General features: G+C 43.7%; 2 protein-coding genes across 9 annotated transcripts in view; one reads left to right on the top strand and one right to left on the bottom strand.

Annotated features, from left to right (window-relative positions):
* The window catches only part of LOC130680784 (zinc finger protein 337-like), a 56,755-nt gene extending 52,444 nt beyond the window's left edge, over positions 1-4,311 (top strand). Inside the window, exon 6 of the mRNA XM_057492165.1 lies at positions 3,791-4,311. Within this exon, the coding sequence (XP_057348148.1) occupies positions 3,791-3,813 (23 nt within the window). The 3' untranslated portion in view covers positions 3,814-4,311. The remainder of the gene's footprint in view (positions 1-3,790) is intronic.
* LOC118918796 (zinc finger protein 337-like) overlaps positions 1-12,484 on the bottom strand; it is a 124,973-nt gene that overhangs the window by 102,172 nt on the left and 10,317 nt on the right. For 4 of the 8 annotated variants that reach the window (XR_008993817.1, XR_008993816.1, XM_057492166.1 and 1 more), the window contains exons 2-4: positions 2,066-2,141; positions 1,598-1,724; positions 1,217-1,315 (exon numbers count right to left, since the gene is read on the bottom strand). Coding sequence is in view for 3 of the 8 variants with exons in the window: in XM_057492166.1 (XP_057348149.1) it covers positions 1,217-1,315; positions 1,598-1,724; positions 2,066-2,113 (274 nt within the window). In the remaining 5 variants the exon portion in view is untranslated. Of the gene's footprint in view, positions 1-1,216; positions 1,316-1,597; positions 1,725-2,065; positions 2,142-12,484 lie in introns of those variants that run through there. The other 4 variants (XM_057492169.1, XM_057492172.1, XM_057492167.1 and 1 more) reach the window with 3 other exon arrangements.

The raw sequence follows: 12,484 nt of genomic DNA, 5'->3' as shown, positions 1-12,484 counted from the left end.
AAGAGATCTAATTAACCAGTAATGAGATCAGAACAGAGTAAGTATTACTAGATATTGCAGATGAAATGATAGGATGAACAAGATTTACTACAAAATAATCGAGCAGTGGGAGAAGAGGGTGAGAGGGAGGAGGCAGGACAGCCCTCAAGAGAGCAGAGCCTGGAGATGGGCCCACAGAGCTCATCACAGCCTTACATCTGTATACTAAGAGTGGGACAAAGTGTTACCATCACTGCATGATAACAGTTCATCAAGGAGAAATGGGACAGCTGTTATACAATAGGAGATTTAAAATTCATCTTTCCAATACTGGACAGATAGTCCAAATTGACCCACACACGTCAAAAAAAAATAAGTAAGGACATACAAGTTGAGAAACAACAACAATCTATACAATGTGTTCATGGCCGAGACACAGCGAGGATTCCTACAGCAGGACACAAGGAGACTTCCAAGCACATGGTAACGGCAGCCACCTCAACGTGAGTCAGCTACCACGCTCCCCAAGAAGGGCCTAGGGATCAGTAAGGACAGATGAAGCCTAAAACCAACACCTTCAGCACAACCAGAAGATACCCCACAAATTTACACTTGTCCACAGCCAAGGAAGGGGCATCAGCTCTCAGCAGAATCTCCTGTGATCCCACCACAAGGGCCTGGGGGAGGGAGGCCCAGAAAGTACTGGGCACACAGGAGACGGGAACAGGGGGCCCAAAGGGGAACCCCCTTTGCTGCAAGACAGCAAGTCCAGGTGACAGGAGAATGAAAAAACCATGACAAGCAGTACCCTCGGTGCCCACCTCCAGACAGCAGCCACCCGAAGGCAGTGCCTCTGGGGCACAAGAGGGGAAAGGAAGGAGAAGTGGCCCCAGAGACAACGGTGGCGAGAAGAAGAGGTGGAAGATGGGACACATGGGGCCCTGCAGGACAGTAACACAGAGAAGACACCCCACTGCTGCCTCACAGAGGAGGGTCAGCAAGGCCACAGAGGGAAAGCCTACTGGGAAGAAGGTGGGCTTCCTGCAGTCGGAAGGTGTCAGGGCACCCAGGACACCCCCTCTGCCTCACTCATCCAAGATGATGGTGTGGGAGGGAGGCAGGGCCAGGCAGCCTCATCAGCCGCGGTGCGGGAGGACAGCTTCCGGCCAGAGCCTCTGAGCAGCCACACCCGCCCCGTAAGGCCGAAGGACAGTGTCCACCTGGAGGCTCCCCTCACCTGGACGGGGGCCTGGCCAGTGTCTCCTCTCTTCCCTCCAGGGCTCTTCCCCTCGCTCCAGCCACGTGATGAGGTCCGGTTTAGAACAGGGACTTCCTGCTTAGCGGGAAAAAGGAGCAGGTCACTCTTGGTTGTAGGCTGGGAGGGCTATCTGCAGGACCCAGACTGGGGGCGGAAGACCGGGGTGGTGGGAAGGAGCTGGGCCCCATGCATTCCAGGCTGTGTTGGCGCTGGCAGGCCTGGGATCCCGCACTCCCAGAGGTACAGAGAAGCCGCCCATCCCCAGGGAAGCAGGAAGCTGAGGACCTGCTTCTCAGTGGGACCCCAGGGAGAGTAAGTTTCAAAGGGGACAAAACAGCCCTGAGGGGAGCCCCCGCTCACCCAGCGACTCCAGGTGGCTGAAGTTCTCCAGCATCACGTGTCTGTACAGGGTCCTCTGCGCAGGGCTCAGCAGCTTCCATTCCTTCTGCGTGAAATCCACAGCCACATCCTCAAACGTCACAAAAGCCTGCAACACAAACCCAGGCCTGCTCACCGGGAGGCTGCGAGCCACAGCCTGGCCATGTGTGGGCACGGGGGCTGCATCCATCCCCCAGCTTTGCAAGCGACCACCGGGTGCCAGACCTTCCACACTGCAGGTGGTGGTTCCCAGGGGCAGCCTGAGACGGACAGTACGCCTGCCCTCCTCCCCAGCCCGAGGACCTGCCTCATCCCGCAGGGGCTGATCAGGCAGGTCACCTCCCCTGGATGGCTGCTGCCTTGGCCCTGTACCAAGGAGGCAGCCACCAGGCAAGTGAAGGGATGGGTGCGTCCTGTGATGGCAAAGATGGGACATCTGGTACGTCTCACCTCTCTGTTGGCCTTCCAGGGTCCCAGAGCCGCCTTCCTGCTCTCCATGGAGAAGGGAACCCCCCGGAGGGCTGCTCTGTGGGGAGGGAAGAGAGTAAGAGGGTACCTGGGTGCGCCCGCCCCGTGTGAGGCAGGGCTGACCCTCGCAGTGGGGGGCAGTCATGGGCACCAGCACGGCCACCCCCAGTGTCTTCACAGGGGCAGAGGGAGCCAGGCTACCTGCTGGTGCAGCACCACACTGGGGCCTGGGCATGAGGCTTCAGCGCCACGGGAGCTGAGTGAGGTTTTCTTACCAGGCTGAATGAGAGATGGCCTTGGGAACCCCCCAGGGGAACTCCTGTCTCTCAGGTCAGGGCCCAGAGCTCCAGGGGGCCTCATGACAGCTCTAGCGCCTCTCCCAGCCTCAGGCTCCATGTGCTCAAGTAACCACAGGGCACAGACCAGAGGCCACCGGTACATGGCATTGGCAGGACGCACAGGGGAGACGTGGGCTGGCTAACGTGGGGGAGCCCCGGTATAGAAGCAATATCCCACCCCAGGGGAACTGCAGCCAACCAGCTCACCCCCAGAACCCCTCCCCCATTTGGGGGGTGTGGTAGCCTGTGTCTGCAGAGCTGATGGCAGGTCACACTGTGGAGGCCTTGGGGGTTTCTGATCAGAGGTGAGTGGGCAGAGGCTTCACCCCAGGACTGCTTCTCACAGCGCCTGTCCTACCTCCACCCCTCATATACCCAAGGTCGGGGGCCAAGGCTGGGGCCCAGCTGAGAAATTAGGATTGGAACCGTTCCCAGTATCTCAACGTACCATCAGCATGGGAGGCGGGTGAGCTGTGGTGAACAAGAAGCCCTAAGACACAGAGTCAGCCTCACGTGCGGGAGCCGCTGCCATCTGGGTGCTGGTGCAGCAAAGCACCTGTGGGGCACTTTACCGGGAGTTGGTGTGATCCGAACACGAGCCGGACAGAAGGTGACACTAAAGAGTTATTAAACAATACGGTCACACATGGTGTCATTACAGATGGGCAACGGGTCCACGGAGGTTCATTCCATATGGTTGTTTAATTTTCAAACAAAGTGATGGGCTTAAAGATGTCATTAGAACGTTCTCCCAATAGAAAAATATAGCCATGGGGTTAAGAGTGAAGCCAGAGAATAAACAAAGTGACCACTTGGTGAAGAGAGAATCCATGAGCTGAAAGGTAGTAGGAGCCATTACCTTTGAAATACTAGGCTTATTACCTTAGAGAAACTTAACAAAACTTATCGTGTAGAACTGGTCAGAAAGGAAAAGCATTGAAATTCCATACGTTCTGTGCAGGAAGTCAAAAAGCATAAAAAAATTTGTTCTTGATTTCTTTATATAGACTTTTGATACCAATAATTAACACTGTTTTATATCCCATCTGTTGCATCTTTGTCTACTCAAAAGTCACAATGTTATTTTCATATATTTACTTTCAGAAGTTTAAATATTTTATGTTCTCCATAGTCTAAGTCACACTTATTTCCACTTCTCATTATTTGTTGCCAGGTTACAGAAATACAAGTGATCTTTAAAACCTGTCTTTGTTATCTTGTGAAGTTCTAAATTCCTTTAATACAAGCAGTTTTATGATAGATCCCTTAGGATATTTTCCAGGTACAGAACAATGTATTCTGAGAATACAGAGAGTTTAACTTTTTTTTCTCAACACTTATGCCTCTTTTCCCTTGTTTGCCTTGACAGACCAGCTAGATATTCTAGCATAATGCTGAGTGAGGGTGGGGAAGGCTGGACGTGAATGCTTGTTCCTGATCTTACAGAAGAGCACTTTACCATCCAACCATGCCCTCTGTTATAGTGAGGAAGTTTCTTCCATTCCTCATGTACTGAGAATGTGTCACACAAACAGGTGGGAAAATTGATCATTTATTTGTTCTGCATCAATTAAGGTAAATATGAATATTTCTCCATTTACTCTGTGGCGAAGTTGGGGTTCCTATGGCCAGAATCCTCACTGAACTTAAACCACTCGATGATGTAATTGGCCTGTTGCTGGGCTACTGCTTCACACCTGTAGGCAGTAAGCTATTATTGTGCTATATAGAGAGCCTGGCCCAGTACTCTGGGCGGAGGCAGAGATGCACTACCTACCGCCGGAAGAACATGCTGGTAATAAACCCTTTTGCCCTCTGAACATTCTACTGTCATTTTGTTGGTCACACTAAATCCATAGTGAACTTGCCCGAGGCTGGAACACACTGGCAAGACAACTCCATTAAAGTGGCAAATTGAACTGGCTTCAGGAAATCAAGGCTCTGTCCCTTCTTGGGCATGAACTCCACATGGCCAGAGTATATGATCCTGTGCATGTGCTGCAGGACTCTATCTGCTAACGTTTGGTGAGCCTCTCTGACAGCCTCTGGGCTGATGCCTCACATGAAGGGGCATGAGGAATGTTACAGAAATGTCCTCCAAATTCCGAGAAGTAACATGCGCACAGACATTTCTTAAAATGCAACAATGCAGGGACAGAATTCATTTTATGATGCTTTACAGATTCTGTGTCTCTGAGAAACTGAAGGTGCGTGGCCGCCCTGCACTGAGCAAGTCCATCGGCACCACTTTTCCAACAGCACCGGCTCACTCATGCCTCTGGGTCACATTTGGCAATTCTCACGTTATTTCATACTTTTCGTCATTCTCCTATTTGTTGAGTGACCAGTGATCTTTGATGTTGCCACTGTAGTGCTTTGAGTGCCCCCCCACTGCACCCACGAGATGGCAGAGTCCATCAGGTGGTGTCCCGAGGGCTGTGCTCACTGGCGGTCCCGTCCCTCTCCCTCTGCTCAGGCCTCCCTGTCCCCTCACACACAGCAATGTACAAATAAGGCCAACGGGTTACCCGACACTGGCCTCTAAGTGTTCCAGTGAAAGGTCACCTGTCTCTCCTGTTAAATGAAAAGCTAGAGAAGATTCAGCTGAGGGAGGAGGGCATGTCAGAGGCCAAGATGGGCTGAGAACAAGCCCTTTTCACCAAAGACTGAGCCCAGTTCTCTGGGTATGAACACATAGAAAAGGTTCATGAGGGCAACAGTGCTCCTTCACCGAGCCCCCATTTGATAAGATGAAACAGCCTATGGACGATGTGGGGAAGGTTTCACTGGTCTGGACAGGAGACCAAACCAGCCACAACATTCCCTAAGACGAAAGCCTGACCTGGAGCAAGACCCTCAGTCTCTTCAATCCTATGGAGCTGAGAGATGTGAGGAAGCTGCAGAAGAAGGGCTGAAGCTGGCAGAGGTTGCCTGATGCAGTTTAAGGAGAGGAACCATGTCTGTAACATAAAAGTGCAGGGAAAGGAGCAGTGCTGACAGTGAAGCGGCACAAGATCTTTTCCGAGAAGTTCCAGCTGAGATCACTGACGAGGGGGGTACACTAAACAACAGGCTTGTAGTGTAGACAAGGTAGCCTTGCACTGGAAGATGTCATTTAGGACCATGATAGCTGGAGATTAGAAGGCAGTCCGTTTGCAAAGCTTCAGAGGATGGGCTGGCTCTCTTGTTAGGGGCTAATGCAGCTGGTGACTTTACATTCAAGTCCATGCTCATTTACCATTCTGAAAATCCTAGGGTCCTGGAAATTAGACTAAAATTTGCTGCCTGTGCTCCCTAAATGGAAACTCAAAGCCTGGATAACTGTACCTCTCTGTAACACAGTTTACTGAATATTTGAAATCCACTGTTGAGAGCCACTGCTCAAAAAAAGATTCCTTCCAAATTTTACTTCTTCTTCACAATGCAGCTGGTCACCTAAGAGCTCTGATGGAGGTGTAAAATAAGATGAAAGTTTGCAGGCTGCTTACACATCCAACGGATACAGCCCATGGATTTAAAAGTGATTTGGATTTTCAGTATTCGTATAGGAGAAGCACATTTCATAAAGGTACAGCTGCCATAGTTAGTGATGCCTCTCATTGATCTGGGCTTAGGAAATTGCAAATCTTCTGAAGAGGATTCACCCTTCTAGATGCTATTATAAGAATATTCAGGATTCTGAGAAAGATTCAAATTACATCGACCTCATGAATCTTCCTGAAAGGGAGTTCGAAATAAAAATAATTAACATGCTCATGGAGGTACAGAAAGATATTCAAGAACTCAGGAATGAATTCCGATTGGAGATCCAATCACTGAAGAGCACAATGGCAGGTATTAAAATCATATTAGATATGGTGGAGGAGACAATAAATGAAATAGAAACAAGAGAAGAGGCATACAAAGAAGCTGAAGCACAGAGAGAAAAAAGGATCTCTAACAATGAAAGAATATTGAGAGAACTGTGTGACCAATCCAAATGGAACAATATTCACATTATAGGGGTTCCAGAAGAAGAAGATGAGAGAAAAAGGGATAGAAAGTGTCTTTGAGGAGGTAATTGCCAAAAACTTCCCCAATCAGGGAAGGAAATAGTCTCTCAGGCCACTGAGATGCACAGATCTCCCAACAGAAGGGACCCAAGGAAGACAACACGAAGACATATAGTAATTAAAATGGCAAAGATCAAGGATAAGTACAGACTATTAAAAGCAGCCAGACAGAGAAATAAGATCACGTACAAAGGAAAGCCCATCAGGCTATCATCAGACTTTCCAGCAGATACATTACATTCCAGAAGGGAGTGGCATGATGTATTTAATGCATGAAGCAGAAGGGCCTTGAACCAATATTAGTTTATCTGGCAGATTATCATTTAAATTTGAAGGAGGGATTAAACAATTTCCAGACAAGCAAAACCTGAGAGAATTTACCTCCCACAAACCATCTCTACAGTCTATTTTGGAGGGATGGCTATAGATGCAGTGTTCCTAAGGTTTAATAGCTGTCACCAGAGGTAATAAAACCACAGTAAAGAAAGTAGAAAAGCTAATTACTAAGCAAATGCAAAATTAAACTAACTACCCCCAAAGTCAATCAAGGGATAGATAAAGAGTACAGAATATGATATGTAATATATAAAGAATGGAGGAGGAAGAAAAAAGAGTAAAAAAAAAAGAACCTTAATATTGTCTTTGTAATAGCATATTAAGGAAGTTAGACTCCAAGATAGTAAGGAAGTTACCCTTGAACCTTTGGTAACCACGAATCTAAAGCCTGCAATGGCAATAAGTACATACCTATCAAATATCACCCTAAATGTAAATGGTCTGAATGCACCAATCAAAAGACACAGAGTCACTGAATGGATAAAAAAATAAGACCCATCTATATGCTGCCTATAAGAGACTCACTTTAAACCCAAAGACATACACAGACTAAAAGTGAAGGGATGGAAAAAGATATTTCATGCAAGTTATAGGGAGGAAAAAGCCGGAGTTGAAGTACTTATAACAGACAAAATAGATGTCAAAACAAAGAAAGTCACAAGAGACAATGAAGAACGTTACATAATGATAAAAGAGTCAATCCAACAAGAAGATATAACCATTATAAATATATATGCCCCCAACACAGGAGCACCTACATATGTGAAACAAATACTAACAGAATTAAAAGGGGAAATAAAATGCAATGCATTCATTCTGGGAAACTTCAACACTCCACTCACTCTGAAGGACAGATAAACCAGACAGAAAATAAGTAAGGAGACAGATGTACTGAACAACACATTTAGAACAGATGAACCTAACAGACATCTACAGAACTCTACACCCAAAAGCAGCAGAATACACATTCTTCTCAAGTGCACATGGAACATTCTCAAGAATAAGTCATACACTAGGTCACAAAAAGAGCCTCAGTAAATTTAAAAAGATTGAAATTGTATAAACCAGTTTCTCAGACCACAAAGGTATGAAACTAGAATAAATTACACAAAGAAAATGAAAAATCCTACAAACACATAGAGGCTTCACAACATGCTCCTAAATAACCAATGGCTCAATGACCAGATAAAAACAGAGATCAAGCAATATACGGAGACAAATGACAACAATAATTCAACACTGCAAACTCTGTGGGATGCAGCAAGCACCATGCTAGGAGGAAAGCATATTGCAATACAGGCCTACATGAGAAAAGAAGAACAATTCCATACAAGCAGTCTAAATTCACAATTAACAAGACTAAAAAAAGAACAACAAATGAAGCCCATTGTCAATAGGAGGGACATAATAAAGACTAGAGCAGACATAAATAAAATTGTAAAGAATAAAACAATAGAAAGAAACAATGAAACAAGAGCTGGTTCTTCGAGAAAATAAACAAAATAGATAAACCCCCAGCCAGACTTATCAAGGAAAAAAAAAGAGTCTACTCACATAAACAGAATCAGAAATGAAAAAGGAAAATACACAGTAATACAAAGAATTATTAGAGAATACTGTGAAAAATTATATGCTAACAAACTGCATAATCTAGAAGAAATGGACAACTTTCCAGAAAAATACAACCTTCCAAAGCTGACCCAGGAAGAAACAGAAAATCTAAACAGACCAATTACAAGCAACGAAATGGAACTGGTAATCAAAAACCTACCTAAGAAGAAAACCCATGGACCATGAAATTTTATCAAACATTCACTGAAGACCTAATACCCATACTCCTTAAAGTTTTCCAAAGGCAGAAGGAATACTTCCAAACACATTCTATGAGGCAAGAATCATTCTAATACTGAAACCAGGCAAAGACACCAGAAAAAAATAACATTACAGACCAATATCCCTGATGAACATAGATGCAAAAATACTCAACAAAATCTAAGCAAACCGAATTAAAAATACATCAAAAAGATCATCCATCATGATCAAGTAGGATTTATTCCAGGGATGCAAGGATGGTACAACATTCGAAAATCCATCAACATCATCCACCACGTCAACAAAAACAAGGACAAAGACCTCATGATCATCTCCAAAGATGCCAAAAAAGCATTTGACAAAATTCAACATCCTTTCATGATAAAAAATCTCAACAAAATGGGTATAGAGGGCAAGTACCTCAACATAATAAAGGCCATATATGACAAACACACAGCCAACATTATGCTTAACAGCAAGAAGCTGAAAGCTTTTCCTTTAAGATCAGGAACAAGACAAGGATGCCCACTCTCCCCACTTGTATTCAACATAGTAGTGGAGGTCCTAGCCATGAGAATCAAACAACACAAAGAAATAAAAGGCATCCAGATTGGCAAAGAAGAAGTCAAACTCTCCCTATTTGCAGATGACATGATATTGCACATAAAAAACCCTAAAGAATCCACTCCAAAACTGCTAGATCTAAAATCTGAATTCAGAAAAATTGCAGGATACAAAATTGCATTCCTATACACTAACAATGAACTAGCAGAGAGAGAAGTCAGGAAAACAATTCCATTCACAGCTGGATCAAAAAGAATAAAATACTTAGGAATGAACCTAACCAATGAAGTGAAAGACCTATACCCTGAAAACTACAAGACACTCATGAGAGAAATTAAAGATACCAGTAAATAGAAACACATCCCGTGCTCATGGATAGGAAGACTTAATATTGTCAAAATAGCCATCCTGCATAAAGCAATCTACAGATTCAGTGGAATTCCTATCAAAATACCAACAGCATTCTTCAGTGAACTAGAGAAAATTGTTCTAAAATTCATTATGGAACTACAAAAGACCTAGAAGAGCCAAAGCAATCCTGAGAAGGAAGAATAAAGCTGGGGGGATTATGCTGCCTAACTTCAAGCTCTACTACAAAGCCACAGTAATCAAGACAATTTGGTAGTGGCACAAGAACAGATCCATAGACCAATGGAACAGACTATAGAGCCGTGAGATAAACCCAACCATATATGGTCAATTAATATATGATAAGGGAGCCATGGACATACAATGGGGAAATGACAGCCTCTTCAAAATCTGGTGCTGGCAAAACTGGACAGCTACATGCAAGAGAATGAAACTGGATTATTATTTAACCCCATACACAAAAGTAAACTTGAAATGGATCAAAGACCTGAATGTAAGTCATGAAACCATAAAACTCTTAGAAGACAACATAGGCAAAAATCTCCTGAATATAAGCATGTGCAACTTCTTCCTGAATGCATCTCCTTGAGTAAGGGAAACAAAAGCAAAAATGAACTCATGGGACTACGTCAAACTAAAAAGTTTCTGTATGGCAAAGGACACCATCAAAAGAACAAAAAGGCATCCTACAGTATGGGAGAATATATTTGTAAATGACATATCCAACAAGGGGTTAACATCCAAAATATATAGAGAACTTACATGCCTCAACACCCAAAAAGCAAATAACCAGATTAAAGAATGGGCAGGGGATATGAGGAGACAGTTCTCCGAAGAAGAAATTCAGATGGCCAACAGGCACATGAAAAGATGCTCCACATCACTAATCATCAGAGAAATGCAAATTAAAACCACAATGAGATATCACCTCACACCAGTAAGGATGGCCAGCATTGAAAAGACTAAGAACAACAAATGTTGGCAAGGATGCTGAGAAAGGGGAACCCTCCTACACTGCTGGTGGGAATGTAAACTAGTTCAACCATTGTGGAAAGCAATATGGAGGTTCCTCAAAAAACTAAAAATAGAAATACCATTTGACCCCAGAATCCGACTTCTTGGAATATACCCAAAGAATACGACTTCTCAGATTCAAAAAGACATATGCACCCCTATGTTCATCACAGCACTTTTTACAATAGCCAAGATAATGGAAGCAACCTAAGGGTCCATCTGTAGAGGAATGGATAAAGAAAATGTGGTACATATATGCAATGGAATACTATACAGCCATGAGAAAGAAATGAATCCTACCATTTGAAACAACATGGATGGAGCTGGAGGACAATTATGCTCAGTGAAATAAGCCAGGTGGAGAAAGACAAATGCCAAATGATTTCCCTCATTTGTGGAGTATAACAATGAAGGAAAATGGAAGGAGCAAAATGGCAGCAGACTCAGAGACTCCAAGAAGGGACTAGTGGTTACCAAATGGGAATGGTGTGGAAGGGTGGGGGGGGGGAGGGAGGGAGAAGGGGACTGAGGGGTATTATGTTTAGTATACACGGTGTGGGGGAAAGTGGGGAGAACAGTGTATCACAGAGAGGGGACATGGTGGATCTGTGGCATCTTGCTGCACTGATGGACAGTGACTGCATTGGAGTATCAGTGGAGACTTGATAATATGGGTAAATGTAGTAACCACTTTGTTTTCTATCATACCTTAATAAAAAAAATACTATATTGCCTATTTGAAAGTCAGTGTTTGTTGTTCTTATTCTTTTCTATATTAGGTATCCTAACTGGCATAAAGTGATATCTCATTGTGATTTTAATTTGCATTTCCCTGATAATTAGCGATGTGGAGCATCTTTTCATGTGCCTGTTGGTCATTTGAACTTGTTTGGAGAAGTGTCTATTCATATGCTCCACCCATTTTTAAATATGGTTATTTGCTTTTTGTGTGTTAAGGCATATGAGTTCTTCATATATTTTGGATGTTAACTCCTTGTTAGATATGTCATTTACAAATAGTATCCCATACTGTAGTTTGCTTTCTTGTTCTGCTGATAATGTCCTTTGGTGTACAGAAGCTTTTTAGTATGATGTAGTCACATCTTTTCGATTTTTTTGTTTCAATTGCCCGAGGAGATGCATTCAGGAAAAATTTGCTCATGTTTATATTCAGGACATTTTTGCCTGTTTTCTTCAAAGAGTTTTATTTTTTCATGACTTACATTCAGATCTTTGATCCATTTTGAGTTTACTTTTGTATATAGGGTTAGACAATAATTGAGTTTCATTCTCTTGCATATAGCTGTTCAGTTTTGCCAACACCAGCTGTTGAAGAGGCTGTCATTTCTCCATTGTATATCCATGGCTCCTTTATCGTATATTAATTGACCATATATGCTTGGGTTTATATCTGGGCTCTCCAGTCTGTTTCACTGGTCTATGGATCCGTTCTTGTGCCAGTACCAAATTGTCTTGATTACTGTGGCTTTGTAGTAGAGCTTGTAGTCAGGGAGCGTAATTCCTCCACTTTATATTTCCTTCTCAGGATTGCTTTGGCTACTCAGGGTTTTTTGTGGTTCCATATGAACTTTAGAATTATTTGCTCTAGTTTGTTGAAGGATGCTGTTGGTATTTTGATAGGAATTGCATTGAATCTGTAGATTGCTTTAGGCAGGATCTCCATTTTGACAATATTAGTTCTTCCTATCCATGAGCATGGGATGTGTTTCCATTTGTTGCTATCTTCTTTGATTTCTCTCATGAGTGTCTTGTATTTTTCAGGGTATAAGTCTTTCACTTCCTTTGTTAGATTCATTCCTAGGTGTTTTATTCTTCTTGATGCAATTGTGGATGGAATTATTTTACTCATTTCTTTTTCTGCTAGTTCATCATTAGTGTATAGAATGCAACACATT

This window comes from Manis pentadactyla, chromosome 14 (assembly GCF_030020395.1).
Source record: "Manis pentadactyla isolate mManPen7 chromosome 14, mManPen7.hap1, whole genome shotgun sequence".
Classification (NCBI taxonomy): domain Eukaryota; kingdom Metazoa; phylum Chordata; class Mammalia; order Pholidota; family Manidae; genus Manis; species Manis pentadactyla.
Note: the sequence above shows the minus strand (reverse complement) of the source record. Positions and strands in the feature narration are given on the sequence as shown.